We start from the raw sequence: 23,520 nt of genomic DNA, 5'->3' as shown, positions 1-23,520 counted from the left end.
AGCAGAGGAGGAGAGTCAGGGCAGAGAAGCCACATCTCCAGGAGAGCTGGACTATCCACAGATCAATGGAGACAGGTTGGACTATTGTCTTAATTTTCTTAATTATTCTGCATTAGTTTTCCCATTTAACCTACTGAGGAGGGAAAACTTGAGTCAGTTATTCATACTAAAGGTTAGCTGGGTTCCTGGCTGATGTGATAGGATGTAAATATTATGCTTGAGGTCTGAATCACAAGCTCCAGTATGCTTAGCAGATGTGCAGAAGTTTAGGAAAGACTGGCTCTTCTGCTGTGGAAAACCTTAAAATTGACTCCTTTTGTTATTGACTGCTATTATTACTATTAGAGCCTGGGATTTCCCTTAAATAATACTTATTCTGTCCTTTAGTGCCGACACAAGAGATATGAAATTACGCTACGTCATATGGATGCCCAAAGTAAGAAATACCAATACTTTTGCTATATTTGACATTCTACCATGTGGTTTATCTTTAAACAGAGCCTTTATGAGACAAGAAAGTGTGACTGGACTAGTATTTGATGTCCTCTGTGACCAATCATGTCCTGCATTCCCTTTCAGTAGCTGCAGGGGCTTCATTCAAACAGATCCTCACAGATTATAAGCACTCCCTTTGTTTTAAAATTGCTTTACTTTGTTGGGTCACCTAAGGCAAGAGAGGTAGACTTCCAAAGGAATACAAAATAAAAGCTTCATATTTCTGTCATTAGACAATATTAACCAAATGTGTTGCAGATGGTACATCTTAACAAGCTGTAGCTTTAGTGCTCTCTGCATTTAGACCCAACATAAACTCTCCCTAAACCCCTCATCCACCTCCAAACAAACACTCTCCATGGTGACGCGTCACTCAAGTTGAGGCATGTCCATAGATATGTAGATTGTTTCCGGTCGGTGGCAGCGTGGAAAGGTGTTTCCTGCTGTTTTGTTGCTGTGATAAGAGAAAGGCTGAGTGGACACTTTGAACTGGAGTCGTAGTGACAGCAAGGCTGTAGGGATGGCAGTGTTGGTCGATTAGTTGGTTTGTCCACCACTTTGGTCCAGATTAAAATATATAGACAGACAGTTATTTGATGCATTGGTGTGGAATTTGTTGTAGACATTCATATTCCCAAGAGGTTGAAGCCTACAGAATTTAGTAATCCTCTGATTTCTTCTGTTGTACCACCACGAGGTTAACATTTTTGACTTTTAATGACATGTCTTGACAATTATTAGATGGCTTACTGTGAAATTTGGCGCAGATATTCGAGTTTTCCAAAGGGTGAAGCCAACAGACTTTGGTGATCGCTCAACTTTGCCTGTGGTACCATCATCAGGTTGACATTTCTGGCTTTAAGTAAATGGCTTGACAATTAATTGGTGGATTAACATGAAATTTGGTGCAGATATATGTTTCCCAGAGGATGAATTCTACAGATGTTTGTTTTTCCCTGACTTTTCCTGTTGTGCCTCCATGACGTTGACATTTTTTGGCTTTTAGCAACTTGACAATTATTTGACCAATTGCCACAAAACTTGGTCCAGATATTTAAAGTTCTCAGAGGTTGAAGCCAAACAACCTTGGTAAGCCTGTGCCTTTGCCTCCAGTGGCACCATGACTTTGACATGTTTGGTTTTTAGTGACATTTCTTGACAATCATTTGATGGAATACCCTGAAATTTGGTGCAGACATTCATGTTCCCCAAAGCTTGAAGCCTAAACACTGTGTCTTTTCCTTTTGTGCCACCGTGAGTTTGATGTTTTTAGCATTTAGTGAAGTGATAGTGATTCAACATTTTGCCATAAAATCTAGTTCAAACATTGATGTTCCCCAGAGGTTAAGTCCGACAAACTTTGGTTTCTCTAGTGCCTCAGCTTCGAGTGACATATGTTAACAAATGTTTTTGATGGATGACCCGGAAATATGGCATAGATATTCATGGTTGCCAGAGGGTGAAGCTTAATGACTTACATATCTTGAGCTTTTTCTGTGGTGCCACCATGAGGTTTTATGATGGTGGTGTTTACATCTATCAGTGGATTGGCATGAATTTTGAAACAGACATTCAAACTAACACGGTAACTATTGTGAAGATTATATCTGCTAAACATCAGCTTGTTTGCAATATCATTTTGAGCATGTTAGCATGCTGGCATAAGCATTAAGCTAAAAGCACTACTGAGTTTGTGTACAGCTTCACAGAACTGTTGGCATGGCTGCAGACTCTCAGTCATGTTTACTTCATTATTAATATTAATGGTGTTCCTCTGAGACCATTGAGGGCATCTCTAACAGACCACTGATCATAAATTATTTCTGAATTTCATTTTGATCCTTTCCATTAGTAAAAGCTATAGAGTAAATTGAGGTCCAACTGTGTGGAAGTTCCCCTCTAAGCCAGACTTTGGGGAAGCATGTGTCCGATGGCAGGGAGTCTTGTAAGTGTGTGCGCGCATGGGGCTTAGTGTTGGAGGTCAAAGGGGTGATGGGTGCAGTCTGAAGCTTGTAAACTCCTCTGTGTATGTAAACCGAGCCTGAAATAATCCTTAGTCTCCCCCTGGTTACTCAGGGAGTATAAAAGACATCATAAATCCACCTCGAGTCTCACATATACGGACTACCATGCTTCGCTCTGTCTTGGGAAACTTCTGTTCATGATAACTGCTCAAATCCATCCGTCTGGAAACAGCGAGCAGACGTCTGGGCCATGTGTTGTGACAAATACCAGGTACATTAATAGAACCAGACATGCCCAGACTTGTTTTAGATCTACTAACCCACATTTGAGGGTAGCTTTAAACAAATTGAGACCCTCTAGTAGGTACTGAGTAACCAACAGGCACGTGATGCAAACACACTGCTGCCAAGGAAGGTCGTAGGTTAAGTGTCCAGGTCTTCAAAGCTCCATATCTCCCCAGCTGGTTTGAATTGTTTCAGCTCCAAAGTGTTTTCCAACAATATTCCTGTCAGTGAGGAATTAGTCTGTGCAACTGGCCAGCAAATGTATGACCCTAAAACTCCGGACTTGCCTGTTTGTCTTTAATGCTAACGTCAAACATGAGTCTCGTCAAAGGACCGCTGGGACGTCAACGGACTTTTTTTGTGAGGGGTGTGGGAAGAATTTCAAAAAAGTCCAGCGAGTGAGTGTGAGTCCGCATCTGTTCTTGCATCTGTTCGTGGTGAGGCAACGAGAACGGCGTGTGATTCATAAAATTAATTTTGGTCCAAATCCACAGAGGCTGTCTGTGCCTGTTCTTATGATCTCATCTGATTTACACAGTCCAAACATTCTCGACATTAGCTCACACACACACACCACCCTGTACTGTAAGAAAGACCACAGATCTGGGTCATTCTCTCTGGAAAAGGCATAGGGGGGAAAAAAGAACTGTTGTTGATATCTCTGCAGGAAAACAAAGATCAAAGTTTGTGTAATGCTCTTACTCACTCACACACTCACTGGGATGTGACCACATGGGACAGCCTGCGACCCTCGCTGCAAGGGCGCACCATGGGGGCGCCGAGTGATGGAAACCTCGCAGCGCGGGTAGCAAACGTGTCAACAGCGGCCCCCGGATCCCTCTGCTGCCCTGCCAAACACTGGAGGAATGACGAACAGACTCCCAAGAGGCAGTGCAGAAAAAAAAAACTCAAAGAAAAGAAACAACTGTCAGTTTTGGCCCAGAGCTGTATTTATAACATCATGACAAAGGCCTATGTAAGACAGTTTTGTGTTTTAATCTTATACTGCTCAAATATCTCTCAAAGATAAGATCTCAAACTTTTCATAACCTAAATAGAAGTAGTGTTTGACTGTTTAATCTCCTTAGATCATCCGGGGGTCCTCAGGGTTCCAGATAGGGTCTTTATTTTCTTAATGTGTTGTTCATTTACTGGAATCTGTGGTTTTTGTCATTGAAATAAGGCAGCAGTTTAAGCAAGTGACTCCATTTAAGAAAAACAGCAAACGAGGTGTGAAAATGGGGCCCACAATGCAGATGTAATTGTTGTGTTAGTGAAATAGGCCAGTTATAATTGCGCCAGAAATGGAAAAGAAAGAAAAGGAATAAACCTTTTAAGGCAAATGGTTATACAATGGAAATAACTCTTTGCTAGAAGAACTAATCCCTGGTTAAAGTAGTAGTTTGACATTTTGGAAAATAAAATTATTTGCTGACAATTAGTCTAGTTTAGCTTAAAGATGGAAAGCATGGAGAAACAGCCAGCCTAGCTGTCTTCAGAGTTAAAAAGTACTTAACCGTGACAGCAACTTTCCATCAAACAACAATGTGTACAGATTTAGTTCAATTTAGAGAGGGGACACAGACTGGACAGCCATGGATGTAGACTGTAACTGTAACTAGAGCAATACGCAGTGGGATACAACCATGTGGCTGTAATTATGTTTAACTTTAAGAATTGCCAGACTAGCCGTTTTCCTCTACTTCTGGTCTAATACAAAGTTAATTGCTATCTTTTTTTCAACTCAGTTGCACATGGCATAATTTCCAGCAAGAACACAAATAAGCTTTCCCGAAATATTGAACAATTTCTCATTCAAACAATTGGGCATAGCCACAACATGAGGCTATACCTGCTAAATATCAACATGTTAGCAGTATCATTGTGTTTGCATGCTGACGTAAGCAATTAGCTCAAAGCACCGCTGTGCATTCGTGCAGCTCCACAGAGCTGAGAGCATGGCTGCTGAGTCTCAGTGTTATGGCAAGGCAATTCCTTTTCCTTGCAACTTTCTATCCAGCATTTAGCTACATCTGTTTCCTTTCATTTCTTGATGAAGATTTTCTTGACTTTTAGCAAGTGTAGAGTGTTTTATAAACTGGTTATGGCTGCAATTAATGTGCAGGATTGCAGATAGCACAAACTAGAGGAAAAATGATTGTGACGGATATGTGTTTTTCTGTGTCATTTGTGTAGTTCTTGATGAAAGACATGACTTTTTTATGAACTGACACCATTTTTCAGCTTCCTCATTGTACTGCAGTGTGACTGAATCAGCAGTGCAGCAGGGTTAATGTCACTGAGGTTATCAGCGGTCATGTGACAGCCGGACGCGCCGTTGTGTTATCAACCGTCGGCTGACCCCGGGTCAGCTGTGTGGGCTGCTTAATGAGAGGCCTCTGGCTTGTTTTTCTCTCTGTCTGCATCCGCCTCTCATCCCGCTGTTCCCACCTCTGTCTCCACATCCACAGCACACAGACACGCTCACACACCAAGACAAGCAGAATGTTTTCTCTACTTTTCATTTTTACAACCTCAGTCATGAAGATACACTGAGAGAAGAGAGCATGAGATCACAATTTTAAAACATAAACACACTGAAAACAGAAGAAACCCACTTCAAATGAACACATCCCCACACAGCTCATTAAACCCTCCGCTGAAGATCGACACCAGAAGCCTCCCTTCCTCCTCCACACGTCTGCTTTTCCAAACATGACAGAGGAGCACCAGGAGAGCTGCACTTCCTCAAACAAAACAAAATGACTAATCATATCTGAGCTTCTTTTATACGTACAATTACATTTTACACATGCAATTAAAGCGCTCACCCTGTTGTGTTCTGTCTCTCTGTTTTATCTCCTAGGTGTGTCTGATGTGACGCCAGCGGGCTGGCTCAGGGAACACAACTTCAATACAATGTAGACACCAAAAAAACAGACAGAATAAGAATCTGAGGACCGAGCGGACAGAAGGAGGGTGAGCTCAAGTAGGAGGAAGAACAGCTGTGCCGAAACAACAGAAGATAAGAAGTGAAAGAAGCGGAGAGAAAGAGAAGGAAGCAGGAGACTGTGAATCATTGACGTGAACCTTTTGTGTACAGCGCCGTCACCAAATCATTCCTGTGAAGTGTTCACTCGCTCTCACATCTCCGCCGGAGAAGGACACAACCTCACATCTCTGTTGTTTGAGGGCCTCACGCTCCACCTCTCCACCTCCAATCTGAACACAGGGAGACTCCAGCCACCGTCAGCATGTGCCATGTCATTGTCACCTGCCGCTCCATGCTGTGGACTCTGCTGAGTATCGTGGCCGCCTTCGGAGAACTCATCGCCTTCATGAGCACTGACTGGCTAGTGGGATTCCCCCGCACCCCCGATGCCGTCTTCGGCCCCCATCACGGGGCCACCACAGCAGGCGAGGCCTACAGGCCCACTTTAGGCATCTACGGCCGCTGTATAAAACTGCCCCACCTGAAGCGTGGAATACTGTGCGGACCGTACGCGATACACTTTGAGGAGATTGCCAGCGGGTTCTGGCAGGCTACTTCTATCTTCCTGGCTGCAGGGATCCTGCTGCTGTGTGCCGTGGCGTTCATTTCAGTCTTCACCATGTGCTTCCAAAGCATCATGAAGAAGAGCATCTTCAACGTGTGCGGACTGCTGCAAGGGATCGCAGGTGAGATGTGCACACAACACATGTAGTTTTATTTTTTTTGGCTCACGTTGCTGATCAAGCGTATGTCTCTGCTTGCCAAAAAAATTAAATGCTCCCTTTAGAATTTCTGTTTCGAGACCACTGTAGTTCTCCTTCAGGTACAGAGGTATGTAACACTCAGGTTTGTGTCAATGGACAAATAGTGTAAGGGTGTCAATATACTTCATCAGAGGGGCTTGTTGGATGGTCAAACTGCTTCAGAAACCCCCTTCCACCTCTCCAATGTCTAATCAGGAGGTCCTGATTCTTTCTGTAAATTTGACTCTGACATCCTCAATCACTTAAAGTTTGCGCTTTGCCATTTTAGAATTATAAGGTTTTATCTGTGTTGTGAGTGGTTTTAAGACTTTTATCTAGCTTAGAAGTTTGGCATTCCAAATAGCAAAAACGATACAAATCCATTTAAGTAAATAGTCTAGAAATGCTGAAAAGTAATTTAAAGTAATATGTTGGCACAGAGTAAGAACATATTAATGACTCAATTTTGATAATAAAAAAAAGTCAGATAATAATGCTAAGGGGAAGACTTTTCTCTCTAGTTTTTAAAATATTTACACAATTATTTTTGTTGCATTCTATGTGTACAACAGAGTGCAACTCAGTCATGTCCTCCAGGAGAGACTCTCTGAAAATTTGAACTGTTTTCTCCATACAGAAACATTTACTGCAACTGTAAGCAGTTATGGTTTCCTATATGGTCAAACAACATCGTGTATGATCTAGTTTTTTCTTGCATAACTTACCATAATCCAACATATAGGTGGAAAATGTTAAAACTCGAATCACAAAACACAAAATGCTGATTGAAATATTAAGTTTTGATGTGGTAAAATATGTAAGAGCCTAGAGGGGGAAGCAACTGAGTTGAGAAGTATGGAAATAAACTGTAAACTCATTTTAGTGGTGGATGACTCACAGTTTTCTCCACAGAGATTTAAAGCTTTCTATAAGACGCTGACTTCCTGCTACATGATAGCACTCAGTGGGAGAGTGGGTGTGTGTCTCAACAAATTTTATTGCGGACTCAGTGAAATGAGCGTCTGTGGGTCTCTGGGACTCTCAACATTGACAATCTTTCAACATCGCTGCTCATAATTCCCTACGCAATTCCAGTCAAGTCAATTTTATTTATAATTATTGTCACAAATCACTATTTGCCTTAGAGGGCTTTACAGCATACGACATCCATCTGTCCTTACACCCTCACATAGATTCAGGAAAAACCTCCCCCAAAAAAACTCTATAAGTGGGGGAAAGACATAGCAGAAACCTCAGGAAGAGCAACTGAGGAGGGATCCCACAGACATGCAATACATGTCGTAAAAAAACAACTGAATTTCAGTAGATGACAAAATGATACATAGGAAAAAAGGGAGAGAAAAAAGAGAGAGGGGGAGAGATGCACACATATTGCAATTTATGCAAGCGGTGACTACAGTCAAATGTGTATATTAATAGTGGAGGCATGACTAATAATAATGGCAGTAAAAGTTGCTGCAAGTACGATCACAGCATCAGTGCAACCACGACCCATGACACAGGCGCAGCCACAGACAGGACCACAGCATCAGCAAAACACACCTAGAAAAGAAATATATGTACGTCTTTTGTGCACTGATCTAAAAAGAACAGAGAGATCTTAAAGCTCACTCATCTAACCTTTAATTGTTCCTCTTCATTCCTGTGGCCTCCACCGTTCATCAAGGTAAATGAAAAGTTTCAGCCGAACACATTCATTACGCGCACCACAACTCCCACCACTAGAATTCTCTTTGATTCTCATGGAGCCTTCTGTGAACTTTTACCCCAAGCAGTCAGGAGTTTAAAACGCATGGTGGCTTGTTTCCACCCTTTGAGCTGTCACTCACAGCAACTGCCACCCAAATATTTACTCTCTACCCAGTCAGCTGGAGCTCTTTTGACTCGTCATTGGCCTGAAAAACCGAGCTGAAAGCGCATGCGTATCTCTGTGTGTGTGTGTGTGTGTGTGTGTGAAGGGTGTGTATCCATAGTTGCGTTGTCTGAGGCCAAATCTGAGGCCACTTTGACTCAATGTGGTGAATTATGGGAGGGAGGAGGCCATGAGATCATGCTTGCTGAACCTCCTCTTTTCTTCACAGACTGCAGCTCTGAGCTTTCTGGTGATTATGGCTGTCCTCCCCCACAGTTGTTTATTTGGTGCAGGCCCAAACAGAAAAAGGTGGGCGTGTGGTGAAGGACATGCCAAGCTGTAAAGCCAGCTCTGTGCAGGCCTGCTGACCGGAGAGAGCTTAAATCTGTAGTGAATCATGGAGGGCTCCTGGAACACTCTCTGTGAGCCTGATCAGCTTAATGTGAATGTTTATTTAGGGCACAAAAGATGTTATTGTCTTTATTCTGCTACTTTTTCTTCACACAGAGTATTTCCCACAGAATGAGAATATGTGTGGCAGTACCTGACAAAGTTCTGTGTCCCCTCTCTAAATTGGATGTTTTTTGTGGGTCTCTGAACGCTGCACAAGTCGTCCTGATGTTTTTTTTCCCTCAGCAGCAGTTTTAGTTGCGTGATGGAGGAGGATCATTCTGTGTCCCCACTCTAAATTTGGATGTTTTTTGCAGGTCTGAATGCAGTGCAACTCATCTTTAGTTCATCAGCAGTTTGAGGAGTTTGAGTTGCAGGGTTGATGATATATCTTTAGATCCTATCAGAGCTGATCATATCAATGTATGAGAGAAATAGCTGATGGACTTATGATTCTGTGTCCCCTCTCTAAATTAGGACATTTTTTGTGGACCCCTGAATGCAGTGCATCTCAACAGCAGTTTGAGGAAATTGAGTCGCCGGATGAATAATTGATGACATATAGATCCTGTGGGAGCTGATCAGATTACTGGATTTATTTATTTACTTAGTTATTTATTTAATGTTTATTTAAAGGGGACACAGCATATTAAAGGTCATCAGTATAAAATACAAATGTAAGTATGCCAAAGTTAGCAGGACTACTAATTTACGTCCGTAGTCCAGCAGTTACTAGACAAAGAAAAAGAAAGAAAGAAAAAGGGAAAGAAAAAAAGCACAGTACAACAATTCATACAGAGGAAAGAAGTGCAGGAACGGTAACAATGTAAACTGTATGGCATAAATTGAGTGGTATTAAGTGCCTTATCTACGTGCAAAATCCAAAATTCAACGAGAGGAGCAGCTGCAGCAGTGGCGAGAGGATGCAAACTTTCAGACCCAACTGAGCAGATAAGTCTCACATTCACTGTGCCTGGCGTTCTGCTGCTCCATCTGTGACCAGAGTACGCTCTGCACTCCAAAAATGTGGTGAAATGAAAAACCAATTGGTGTATAAAAATTCAAATGGCTCTCCAAATGAAGCTCAAAAAGTATAAAATCAGAACGTGGTGGCACATGTTTTAATGGTGGCAGGCTGCCACAAATAAATACATTGGTGGGAAACCCTGACATATCTGAACATAGCTGCATGAGTTAGATATTGGGTTGAGAAATATGACAAATACTCTATTAGATGATACATTTCTAACTGCTCCTTTAATACTGTATCTCTGGTATGCTAAACAATTATGTGCAATGTTGCCACTCAGTGAACAGGACTCCTGTAAGGCAGTATTTGATTTTTATCTAATTTTACTCACTGTTAAGCCAAAGGATTGCTGAACATGTTACTTCTGGTGTAGCTTCTAAACAATGATGAGGAGGAGTGTGACATGCAACTATTATATTTAGTTAGTCATGGAGGAACTATGAGTGCTCTGAATATATTGCATGACGTACAACAGAGAAGTGATTCATGCTGGAGTTGTTTTGGAGTTTTTTTTAGTTGTTGTGACTCTGGGTTTCTGTAAAAGTCTGTTGTAAAAGCAGAGTTGCTGTTTGAAGCAACCTTGAACTTCAGAGCTGCCTGTGAAGCATACAGGTGATTAGTATTTAATAGTTGGCATATTTTTGGTGGAGTATTTAGTTAGCACAAGTTTGACCCTGCACTAAGCCCCTCAGTCTAAGTTACTACTGTTTTGCATGTCAGGCTGGCTGCTCTCGCTGTAGCAATTTATCATAACTTTTGAACTAGTTGGTCTATGACTTCCTTAACACCTCCCAAGATGCATTTTTGGGTGATTGGATTGCAATAGAATAGTACTCCACCACATGAAATTACAGGTGTAAATGCATCCAAAACAAATTAGGGACGGATGGTGATCCGATGGGCCTAACCACTTCTGGAGTTGGTCAGGGACACATTGTGAACACTTTGAACACATGTGTAATGTAATCCACACACAACAAGTACACGGTCGGAAATGCATAATCACATGCAACTTATCCAAACCAGCAAGGCAGCAGCGGCTTTCCTTCCTCTGGCTCCAAAGCTGAGAGTCGCATGGTGGTCTCTCTCTCATGTGATACCAACACTGCTGGGGTGTCTCCTTCTTCTGTTATGTGTTCTTCCTGTCAATAATTGTCTCTAAAATCAGGTAGGCTTGTGTCATTCATGTGGACCTTGCTGTTACCTTCTAAGTCTTCCTTACTGGCCATGTAACAAAGAAAACTATGGACCAGATTTTTTTAAAGTAATTGTTACATTTATTATGCCGATATTGTCTCTGAAAATGTAGACAGTATGATGATATGCACGTTTGGACTGCATTCGGTTGTTTGAGCTTATTTTGTTCCTAGTAGCTATTATTCACATTTAGTAGTTGCACATTTTAGTATAATAATGCATCTTTTAGCTGTAGCAAGCAAATAGACTCTGAGCTATAAAGCATGCCAGGCGAGTATACTCACATTGATAACGTTATTTTATAACAACAGTTACCGACTTGAAGTCATAAATGCATAAACGTGGCAGGAAAAAGTCAACGTTTGGTTAATGTTAAGAAACTTTTTCATTAATCCACATATAAATATCAGTTTTTGATCATATGTAAAGTGTAATATGGCATTAATGTTAACTGCTGTCCATGTAGAGTGACCAAGATTAAATATAAAGAATTATAAATATATATACGTAATACAAAATATAATTAAACTGGAAAAAGCTATCAACCTCTTGTTTAAACGTGCTTAGCATTAAAATGCAACCCATCTCTATGTTGTTCCCACTTTACGACCTCAAAGCACATGAACACAAAGAAGTCTGCTCCCCAGGGCTACCACTACCAAAAATAATATTACATAACCTGTAAAGCCATGTATTTATATTAACTCTATATAAAGCACCTGGAGTCCGGCTGAGGTAATAAAAGTGGGGAAATGCACCGCTGAGTCTCCTCATTGTGCGGAGGATGAGGATGCGGAAGAGGAAAGGGGGCGAGAGGAGCTTCAAACAGACACTGATGGAGGCGGGAGGAGGGCTTCCTCGGTGCTTGCAGAGCTGAAGGACGATAACCTTTTAGTCATTTCAGCCACAGGAAGAGATAAGACCCAGAACCTGACATCTGACAGTGGTCAGCGTGTCCCAAAAATCAGCCAGTCAGCGTGCACGAGTGTTTTCAACGTGTCTGTGAATGCTATCACTCTGATATCCACCACGCCAACTCTCTCTAACTAATCACTATTTCCACTCTCGGTGCCGGCCCTCCGGTAATGAGAAAACTGAAGCCAGGCTGCAGATGTTTGGGGAAGTGATTGACCTCAGATGGGAAGATTGCTCTGCCGCCGCCAGAGATGGTCACGTCATTGCACCGGAGTCTCCAGAGCCCATTAACCTAATCTTCACACACGCTGATGTCACTTGTACTTTGTTACTCTTTTGTCCCCTATGACACACTTTGTGCCGGCCGCAGTGTCTCACATGCCATTAAACTGACTCGCCCTCAGGTGGTTTTGAGATTTCAGCTGAAGGTAAAGCCATTCTCTTTGCTTTACGTAGTCAGATGGCTAAAACAGACGGCCCTCTGTAGTCGGGTACACTTTGTATCCTGTAGGCGTGCTTTCTGAGAGCCCCCTGAAGACTTCTTTTAGACTACCTGTAAGTGAATTCTGTGTGCATTTATTAAGACGCCGTCCTCACTCAGCGTCACTCGTGTCCGACTTCAGCCAAAAAGGGATTAGAGACAAAACGGCAGACAAACCGGGTCTGTAAAACTGTCTCCAGCTCTCATTGCGTTCGGTGTCCAATGCTTTTTATTAGCGGCCATAAAGTTCCAGTCCAGCCGTGAGTCACACACCTCGTCACAGGTTTAACCGTTGACCGTGACTCAGCCTCAGGCTGCTGTTGGAAGAAAGAAAACAAAAGTTTTACAGGAATTTTAAGTAGCGTTACTGTGTGATGATGATTGTGACATAAGATATCATGTGTGACGCAGAGCAGAGCTGTGACTCTGGCTGAGAGGAAATGGGATTCCCACGCAGCTTTTACTGGATATCTGTGTTTACGTTGGAAGTGTTGCTGTTTCATAGTGACACTAACCGAATGTAGAGCAAGCATGGAGTATTAGGACAGCTTTTGTTGTTTTTCATTGCAGCATTTAAATTGATATATCTGTCATTAAATGAAAACATTTTACGGCCAATAAATAATCACTTATTTCATCAGGAAGCAGCAGGCTATAAACAACGCAGGCCGTTATTATGAAAGTATGTAGCTCCATAGACACTTACTTTATATGGTGTCAGTGCTGTCATACTGTTACCATAGATACTGTTCATGTTGTGCTCTGTTTGTTTGAAAGTTGCATGTTTAGAAATCCAACTGTTTCCAGCCTTAAAGCCTCAGTAATTCACATTTTTACAATAACAATTCATTAACCCTTTTAAATCAAACCAATTTCGTCTGAATGCAGCACAAGAAAATTGATGTTGATCCAGGTTTCAGATGGTTAAATGCATCCCGCAAAAACATGCGAAGAAGGCAATGAGCAACAAAAGAAGAAAATGATCTGAAAATTGGTTTTAAAGAAAGAAAAAAATAAATAAAACAAAGGAAATGGAAAGAGGAAAAAGTGCTTTATGGTTGTAATAATGTAATAATTTAAAATATGTACTTATGTACTTACTGTAACTATGTACTATGTATAATGTTCTGAGTCTACTTATTTCGTACAATTTGTGGGACATTTCTTACAAAGTTGCTCATCGTCTTTTTCTCCATGTTTTTGAAAGAAACCACAGTAATTTGTTTGGGGTTCAAAGGTCTGAATAGTTTTGAAAGGTGTCTGAAAGCAGCACAGGAAAAGTGATGTCACTCCAGGTTTGAAAGGGTTAAAGATGGGAGGATTTATTGTTGAGCTGTTAAATGAGAGCACTCTGATGATCAAATCAACAGGTTCAGGAGTCAGTGCTGTTTTCAGCATATTTTTGTCTTTATCAGAGTATTTATACCATGCACGCGAGAACTTGGACTGCTAGTTGGACAGAAGACATTTGAAGACATCTCCTTTAATGTTTTATAAATGAAATTATAATGGATTGATGGAGAAAATTGCCCTCTCGCTGCCTCTTCCGCTTATTTTCTCGGTGGTGGATCTCGGAGGTGGACCCAGCTTTGGTTTTTTCCTGGAAAGGAGAAGGGTGGCCAGATTTCCTGGAGCTGAGCGCAGACCTGCTGTGCTGTATTACAGGGTGGAGGCTGTGGGAGCAGAGGTTAGCGAGGAGGAGCAGGAGGAGGAGGGGGTGGTGGTGCTGGTGGCAGGGAGGGAGGGCAGCTATCAGACACGGATTGATGGCAAAGAATTGACAGTTTGGAAGTTAACGGAGACAAGAGCCAGTGCAGAGGGAGCAGTGAGGCTGGGAGGGTGGAGTGCAGCGGGATATTAGGTTAGAAGGTCCAGCTTGTAGGGGGGGAGTGTGTGTGTGTGTGTGTGTGTGTGTGAGTGTGTGTGTGTGAGGAGGGAGGGGGTCGTAGGAGGGGTGGGGTTGTGAATTAAAACCATACCTTCAATCCATCAGTGGAGCCGGCCTGGACGTCAGGGCAATGCAGCAACATGTGGAAAGAATTTATGACCTAGTTTTCATTTCCTTGTTTAATACGATATTGGGTGCTTTAAGAGGGGGAGAGAGAATGGGAGCAGGAAGAGAGGAAGCAGAGAGAGGGAGAGGGAGATTAGGAGAGCCAGACAGCTTCACCTCCACGTTGGTTTTTATGAAAGCAAAGCAGCGAGACGTGCTAGATGAAGGAGAGCCGGGAACATCGGGAGTGAAGTTGTGGCTCCCCGTCGGCTTCGTTTATGGTCTGTAATTGCGTTATTGTAAGTGTCTCCTCCTGAGCTTTGATGGGTGGCAGGCCTCGCGTCCGGCCGGCCAGCTGACTGATCCTCAGGAGGAAGCTCAGAGCACCAAGCTCACGACATGAAATTACTGCAAGAGCGAAGGGTTTATCTGTGTATAATCATACACGATGTATAATCAGCCGTGACTGTGAGAAAAGCAGTGTGTGTCACAGTGCTGGAAGAAGGTTATTTAATTATTAACCCCTTAGAGGCCGCTTTAATATTACACACACTCATATCGCTCTGCACACAAAAGGCACTTTTAAAAATCGAGCATTAAAGAAATACTATACATTAATATGATTTTCTACTTTCATTAAGTTAATTTTTGGACCAACGTGAGTTATCATAATTATCAAATATTCTTTTTTTTTTTTCAGAATTTTAACCCTTTAAATGTCAGGTTTTTGTCATGATGCCAGTATGTTTTTAGATTAAACACTCACACATGTACACACAAAGTTATTTTCAATATACTACCTGCTAAGTAGATTATTCATTTTGATGATCGAAGCCTAGGATATGTCAGTGATTACCTGCAACACATACATTATTATTTTCTGTGCAGTTTCAAATTCTCACACTTGTACCGCTCTTTTTAGATGAAAAAAAACTTCCGTGTCACTGCGACTTTTGGTACAGTACCTGATTATTTTACTTGAATCTATGATGAGATCACTCATAAACTCAGAGGTTGCGTCCTCTCTGAAACAGGCCTGCACCTTCTGCTGCACTCTAAATCTACACAGTGACTTGGAGCTGCATTAAGGTGCTGAAGCCAAGTCACGGCAGCAGAAGTGGGTCACACTAAGACAGGATGTGACTTCATCCTTCCACGGGGACGCAGGACGCCAGAGGGTCAGCCGTTGACTGGGGCAGGCGGGAAAGCCCTTCAGCTCCCTCTTTCCTGTTGTTCTCTGCTCTTTGTCACACGCTGACCCGAAGGCTGTGCGTGTTAAGATTCGGCTCCAGGTCTCAGCTTCCTGTTCTCTCGCTGCGATTATCTTCAGTCACGTTTCAGACGCTCATCAGGAAATCATCTCTGCCTGGTGTTACTTTTGTTACTGGCTCGTCCTGATGGGATGCTCTGGATGCCGTGACGGCACTGATGGCAGGAAATGTTTTCGCACCAGAGGATGGTGGCGGCCACAGAGATAATTTGCTGCAGTCAACAGAGTCCTCAGAAACTGAAGCACATGTGATTTTTTGTGGGTTTTTCCCTAAAGATGGTGACTGTAATAATATGGTGGTGTGAATGTGAGAGAGGGAGCAGGGGTGTTTGGGTTGATCACCGTCACCAGTCGCTCCCTCTAACAGATGAAGGCAGTTAGTGTAAATGTGGATGTTATTCTGCTTCAAAGAGCTACTCTGTATTATTAATTATGAAACATAATAAAGGTTCTATGCATGAAATTCAGAGCATTAATGTAGCAGCAAAGCACTGTTTGCTGTGTAAAGGTAAAGCTGAGTGATGGCGTCCTGATCAGAGAAGGAAGTCATGCTCCTTCTGTGTGTGTTGTGATCTGAGCTTCTCTGTTGTTTGTTGTGCTAAGTCCATCCTGCCACCTGTGTATGTTAGTGCATGTGTGTATATAACAGTGGTTAACCCATTGCTGTCACTGTGCATCAGAACACAGTTGTTCCAGGATTGTAGCACCCTCCGGTCCCCTCCTGGTTCATGCTGCGTTCATGTGATGTCAGCAGGTCAGCGTTTCCAAGTCGTGAAGTTGTTCCTCCGACTTATTTGTGGTCGTGGTAAAGTGGGAACAACATGGAAGCTACAAAGAAGATGGGTTGCATTTAAATGCAAAGAGCATTTAAACAAAAGGGTTGATAGACATTTTTTATATTTGTATATATTTATTTTTTTAATAATACATATTATATATATGGTATTTTATATATTTTTGTATTTAATCTAGGTCACTCTACATGGCCAGCGGTTAACATTAACACCACCATATTACATAAAATATTGATATGTAATACGTGAATTCATAAAAGCTTCTAATCATTGACCAAACATTGACTTTTGCCCACCATGTTTATGCATTTATGATGTCAAGTTGGCAACTCGTGTTATAAAATAACGTTGTTATGCTTTAGAGTTCAAAGTTTGCTTGTTTGCTACAGCTAATAGATGCACATATTAAAATGTGCAACTACCAAAATTTAAAGATAGCTACTAGGAACAAAACAATAAAATATATAATTTTTTAACATGAACTGCTGACAGTGTTTTCATGCTTTCCGCCGTTTTTGCTGCCCTGAAACGTCACGCAAAAGTCACAACTTGACAACTAGAGAATGTCTTTCTTCTCTCCAGTATAATGGAACTAGACCACTCAGCTTGTGGAGCTCAAAGTGCCAAAAAATACATAAAAAAAAACTCAACAGCAATGTGTCTTTGCAGAAATCATGACCTGGTTACTCGAGATGATCCACAGATCTTGTTGTGAGCAGTTTTTATGTCGGAACTATTTTCTTTCCACCGAACTACACCTGCTGACTGCGTCAGTGAGTGGATACTGAGTGAAGATTTCTGTTAATTACTATTTTTTTGAGGTCAAGAATGAACTTTTGCACTCACTAGTCTGCTGTTTGGCACTTTCATATTGCTGTCTATGTTGTATTCTAATAAACTACCATCACTCAAGGTTTCCTCTCTCTCTGGTTTTTCTTCTCTCAGGTCTGTTTCTGATCCTGGGTCTGATGCTGTACCCCGCTGGCTGGGGTGCTGACAAGGTCCATCTGTACTGCGGCCCCGAGGCGGCTCCGTACCGCGCCGGCCTCTGCTCCATGGGCTGGGCCTTCTACACGGCCATGGGCGGCATCTGCGCCGCCGTGTTCTCCCGCATATAGCCGTGCTCACCTTCATCTGCGCCGTGTGTTCTCCGCGCAGGCCGAGATCGCCACCTCCAGCGACAAGGTCCAGGAGGAGATCGAGGAGGGAAAGAGCCTCATCTGCCTCCTCTGAGGGCCCAGATACTGTGGGGGGAAAAGAAGACGAAGAAGAAGAAGAAGAAGAAGAAGAAGAAGAAGGGAGAGACACCTGCTGCCCTTCTGTGTGTGTTCTCATGAGGCCGGCCTGTGAAACGGAGGCGTTGTTTACCACTAAAACTGACTCTTTGTTTTGTCTCTGTCGTGTGTCAATGTGGGAGAAATCTACAAGTGCCAAGTTTTTTTCTCGTTGTCTTTTAGCCACTAGAGGTGCTGCGTCTGTTCTTCGTGTTTCAGCATGTGGGCGCCTGTCTGTCACCACACGCTCTGTAAATATGTGTGATTATATATATTTTGTACATAGTTGTGATCGCAGAATGAAAATTGGTGATCCGGGGGCCGGGCTGATGATGTCACTCTTGCCTTAAAAAAACAGAACAAAACACTGGTGTTTTTGTCACCAGTTACCTGGATCTGTTAACTGTTTGTGTGAACTCACAAGGGAACCACTACTCAGTCAGAATAAACTACTCACAGAACAGATGGCTTCGGCTCAGAGAGGATGTCCTTTTTAAGCTTTCAGAATGTACTGTTATTGAACGATTTCAGACCCTTGAAATGTATCGATGGAGGAAGCTCTTTATGTTTGTCCCCGACTCTGCAAAAACTCCAGCAAATGAAGTGAGTCCACGTCTGGTCCACGTCCAGCAGGCGTCCTGTAATCTGTGCACAAAGACATGGACATGAACGATGAGGACACACACACACACACACACACACACACACACACACACACACACACACACACACAAAGTATTGCTGTTGTTAGTAACGTCTGGTTTCAGGGAGCCTGTGGAGTCGTAGATAGAGTCCTGTCTGTTCCCATTTGTTTCTGCCAAACAAATAAAGAGAAGGGAGAAAGACCAAGGTTTTGTTTCAGTTCTTGTTCCAGTGGAGGCTTCGCTGTGGGGAGGAGGAGGAGGGAGGAGGAGATGCAGCAAGTGGAGCAGCCAGCTTGGTGCTGAGACCTCGGTTTGGCCCTTGAGGTGGGGGTGGGTACGTTTTCCAGCCAGCGGGTGATCAGTTTTTCCACTGATGCAGAACTGAACTCTGCATGTGTGTCTCTCTCAGTGTGTGTGTGTGTGTGTGTGTGTGTGTGTGTGTGTGTGCGTGCACGCCTGATTTTCAACCAAGTATTACTATTCACGTAAAGTACTGTTTTAAGGTACTTGTACTTTACACGAGTATTTCCATTATATGAAACTTTTACTCAACTAACTTCAGTGGTGAATATTGTCTTTCTGCTGCACTCTTATTTGTCAGCTGTAGTTATTAGCAGGGGTGTAGCAACAAATTCTGCAGCCTCTAAACAGTCTCTCTTGGCCCCCTGCCCCCCTTCTCTTAATCAGTGTCCTGAACAGTGGCTTTTTACAGCTTGTTCACTGTAAACTATCATGCAGTTTACACGGCAGCAGTTGCGTGAAGCCTTTACCTCACACAACAAGGTGTTTTGAGAGACTGAAAACGCAAACTTTTGAAACCGGGTTCCAGAGTGTAATTTAAAAAAAAACAAAAAACGCCACAACCTCTCTCATTGTGTAAACACTGTGTTTTCTGTGAAAACGCTGACATCGTGGTCACACTTTGCACATGCGCCTGTTTTTCTTCTGTGGTGTGTCATCACAAAGTTACACTGCCAGCTACTGGCCTGGTGTGCATATTACAATGTTTGCGTTGGTTTTTGTGGATCCTTTGTGGATCGTACACAAAAATCATTCTCAAAATGTTATCATATGAATGCAGATTTTCTTAAAACTTGGCTGTTCTCATTTAAATGTGGCCTTTTTTTGGCTTACGACACTATAGGAGCAGTGAGTGTGAACCGAAAAAAGGGAAGGTGTGGCCAGATAAAAGCTCTGTGAAGCCAAGAGAAGTTGCAGATTTGAAGAAAATTCATGTTAAGATCTTTTTTTTCACTGTCAAATATGACACATTACTATAAAAAATATTGATTATAGCACCTCCACCTTTTCCCTAGCTATCAAATGGTCCTACCCAAGTGTGTTTGTGATGAGTCCCTCCCCAGATGTTCCTCTCCTCCATGTGGAGCGTTCAGAGGAGCCTCTGGCACGACCCTGTGGCTGCTTTCCTCCACCAGCAAACTAAACACAGAGCCTGATGACTTCCAGATTAGGCACATGACAAATGGTGCAATCTGAAGAGTGCAGCAGAAAGTGTTGGCCTGTTTCGGTGCCAGGGGCTTTGAGTTTAGCTTTTTTCTTAGAAAGAGTCAGAGAGGGCGAGAATGAGGAGAGGCACAGTCTGAGTCTACTTTCTCTTTACACCTAGTCTGAAGCCTTTTTTTTATGACTCAAACAATATGTTTTACAACATATAAATCAATAGATTGACTGTTTAACCCTTTGAAACCAGAGCAAGTTTGATTTCTCTCAAAAAGGAGGCGATGAGCAATTCAATGGGAACTGGCCCAATAGTGACCAGGAAAAAAAACAAAGCAAAACAATGGGACAATCAACAAAGGGGTGTGTGTGTATATATATATATATATATATATACAATGACATGTAAAATGACCAAATTAGTAATTTTTTTTAAGGAAAAAACAACAGAAAATGTGAAAAAAAACCCCAAAACAAACAATTTTTAAAAAAATAACCTTAAGATATACACACACACACACACACATATATATATATATATATATATATATAATTTTTTTTTTGGGGGGGGGGTTATATTCAAAAACAATCCCCCCTTGTCGTCTCTTATGAACATTTCCATTCTTTTTCTTTTTTTCTTGCAATTTGCAGGACATTTCTTGCCAAGCTGCTTTTTATAGGTTTAAATTGTTGTGAGAGGCGTCTGATCTCAATCCAGGTGTTAGAGGGTTAACACAAACTATCCGGCTGAAGTGAAAGTTTGTAAATCAGAGTAAAGTGTAAGTGATTAATGGTTTTTGATCATGTGTATGACTGTCAGCCTCCACACCCAGCTGAATGCATCCAGTGACAGCTGAGAGCGGAGCAGCTGACAGAGCAGAGCAGCTCCCAGCATGCCGTTCTCACACACTCTGCTGTAATGTCATGTATGAGAGGCATTGCAGAAAAGAAGCCCTTGGGTCTGTTATTCCTCCACTGTGCCCCTTCCTGTTGGCACTGACTCGCTCTGCTGCCGGTTTCCTCTTTTGTGAGAGTGTCGCTCTGTTTTATTTCACATACGTTTATTCAGAGTGAAGGACTCAGCACTTGGCCCACTATTGTCTTCCAGTGTGAGTGGGTGTATGTATTCTTATAGTGTTTCTCTCACAGGTTTGTTGTTGCTGCCACTGCTACTGTGAAAAGTAGCACACTTGGAAAAAAAATCTAAAACATGATTAATTAGCTTTTCTGTTTTTCAGTCTTAAAAGTCTTGAATGACAAGTAAAAAGGTGCATTCTTTAACTTTGTTTTAAATGTGACACCAAGGTAATAATAAACACGTCTATATAAATAATAATGCTTATGGATCATTACAAGAGTTATAAATGTCAGTTTTCTGGTCATGTTACTGTCCATGTTTCCATGTCAGCTAATTGTCGAGATATTTTCTTTGTCACCTTGTTTAAACCTCTGAAACCTAAGAAAGTTGCTTCGATTTACTTAGAAAGCATAGTGGAAAAAGGCAGTGAGCAACTTTGCAGGAACTGGCATGGTTCATGCACGGCCCAGGACAGGAGGGCTCTACAGCGAGGGATTAGAACAGCTCAGAACATCACCGGTTCCCATCGACAGAGCACCAGTGACCTCGGTGAAGTGAGGTGTCTGCACAGAGCACAAAGGATACTCAGAGACAGCAGCCGCCTCAGCCACAGTCTGCTCACCCAAAAGATACAGAAGTATTCGTTGCAGAACCACCAGACTATAGAGCAGCTTATTTCCCCAGGCTGTGAGACTCCTCAACTCCTCCAAAGCCAAAAACATGCAGCAGGATTTAGGATCAACTTTAATTTCATTTCTTCTTAAACCACGTGTAAGAAAAAATGACAATTTATCTACCTTGTACCTTGTAAATGTCCTGTAAATTGCAAAAACATTGTAAAAAGTGATAAGAAATAAACTGAAAAGTAGATGGTGTGATTATATATTATAAAAAAAAAAAAACTAGGGAAAAATGTCCACAAAATTGTTTTTATTAATCTTATGTTTCAGAAAAACAACTCAACATTTTTAGTTATGTGTGTGTGTGTGTGTGTGTGTGTGTGTGTGTGTGTGTGTGTGTAAGTTTCTTAAGGTTATTTACTTGTTTTTGTTTTTTAATTTTCTTTTTGTTGCTTATTTCCAGGTATTTTTATTGTTTTGTTTTTTTTTTTTCATTTTAAAAAACATTTTCTAGCTAATTCTTTGGCCATTTCTTGTGACGTTGCTGACCAACTTCCTCCTCTATTGTCTTTTAAAGAAATAAAGCCAGCTTGCTCAGGTGTCAGTGGGTTTTAAGCATAGACTGTAAATAATATTATGTATATCCAGTGTTTTCACTCAGAAACAGCCCTGTCAGAGCCTGGGTTACTCTGTCTAATGAGTGACAGCGTGCTGCCACCTCGTGGTGGCCTCTGTGAACAGCGGCAGATTGGCAGACAGGCTGCAGGTGTGCGCGGTTTGAGGCCAGAAGACGCCGACGAGACACATTTCAGAACTGTTTAACGTTTACTGCTTAATGTCAACCTTTACATTTGTTTATCGTTTCATTAATGTTGCCTCTTGTGGCTTGATTTGGTTTGAAGCATCGTCAAGGCCTATTTTTCTCTCGATACATATATGTTTGAGAGAGAAAACACGGATTTCTTTTAATCATGCGCGAGCCGCCTGACCACGAGACAGCCTGACAACCAAAACAGGTCATCCCACTGTGAGTAAAGTAATGTGACAGATGCTCAATTTAATTCAAGCATTTAAGCACTGTAAAAAAAAACAAAAAAAAAAAAACAAAAAGCAAACCCCAAAAACGTCATCTTGGGTTTCTTTTCATTTTTTCAACAACTGTGGTTTATTGAAAAGATCCCAAATTCACAAAGTTAACCCTTTGAAGCCTCTACAAATTTTCTTGATTGCTGAAATTAGTAAAGAGAACAACCTTACCTGAAAATAATAATTAAAAGATTATGTTATAGGATTATTATAATTTTAAGCACTTTTGAAGGGCAGTTCCTTTAATTATATTTGTAGTTTTTAATTAAATTATTATTCATCTATTTATTATTATTATTACTATTTATTATTATTATTATTATTATTATTATTATATAGTTTTCCCATAGCCCTTTCTCTTTTTTCCCCTATACATTTTCCCTCTAGCTCGAACTGGTAAATTACCAAAAAATGCTTAAAAATAAAATAATTCTATAAAGTAAGTTTACATGTTTAACTATGATAATTAAAAATTATATCTAAATCCAGAAGTTTCATGCAATTTGCAGGAAAGGCATCTGAATGCAGCACAAGAAAAGTGATGTAGCTCCAGGTTTAAAGGGTTAAATGTGAAATTATGCTGGTTCTATACACACCAAAATGTTGTTTCAAATGTTTTTTTAAATGGAGTTCATTTTCTGGTCTGTTTTTTGGTGAAACAAAATAATCTTACTGTTTAAGGTTTATCTCTGTAGAGATCATTTTCAGAATGTTGTCAGACACTTAGAAGAACAACCTGCGCCTGCCGGTGACCAAAAACACACATAAAACACTCTTTTAATGGATGTACATTGACGGTGTAAAAAAATGCCCTGATCGGTTTACATTATAGCCTGTTTTGGATACAGTGCCCTCTCTCAATACTGAACCAATTTGAAATATTGTTGTTCCCATTACAAATCATGGAAAAATAGGGTTGGGGTTAAAAAAAAAAAATC

The 23,520-nt window shown here is 41.5% G+C and overlaps 1 protein-coding gene across 1 annotated transcript; it reads left to right on the top strand.

The window, feature by feature from the left end:
* lhfpl2a (LHFPL tetraspan subfamily member 2a) lies at nucleotides 1-18,278 on the top strand. The gene is made up of 4 exons (XM_042509236.1): nucleotides 1-75; nucleotides 5,611-6,422; nucleotides 17,368-17,529; nucleotides 17,561-18,278. Exons 2-4 carry the CDS (start codon nucleotides 5,999-6,001, stop codon nucleotides 17,653-17,655), a joined length of 681 nt encoding a protein of 226 aa, XP_042365170.1. The 5' UTR covers nucleotides 1-75; nucleotides 5,611-5,998; the 3' UTR covers nucleotides 17,656-18,278.
* The last annotated feature ends 5,242 nt before the right edge of the window (nucleotides 18,279-23,520 follow it).

This window comes from Plectropomus leopardus, chromosome 20, assembly GCF_008729295.1.
Source record: "Plectropomus leopardus isolate mb chromosome 20, YSFRI_Pleo_2.0, whole genome shotgun sequence".
NCBI lineage: Eukaryota > Metazoa > Chordata > Actinopteri > Perciformes > Serranidae > Plectropomus > Plectropomus leopardus.
This window is presented reverse-complemented; position numbering and strand designations above follow the sequence as displayed.

Excerpts from the sequence above, each read along its gene's own strand:
- lhfpl2a (XM_042509236.1), top strand. The coding sequence starts at position 5,999 with ATGTGCCATGTCATTGTCACCTGCCGCTCCATGCTGTGGACTCTGCTG. Across the intron at positions 6,423-17,367 it reads ACTGCTGCAAGGGATCGCAG|GTCTGTTTCTGATCCTGGGT; the intron begins GTGAGATGTGCA and ends TTCTTCTCTCAG. Across the intron at positions 17,530-17,560 it reads CATCTGCGCCGCCGTGTTCT|GCCGTGTGTTCTCCGCGCAG; the intron begins CCCGCATATAGC and ends ACCTTCATCTGC.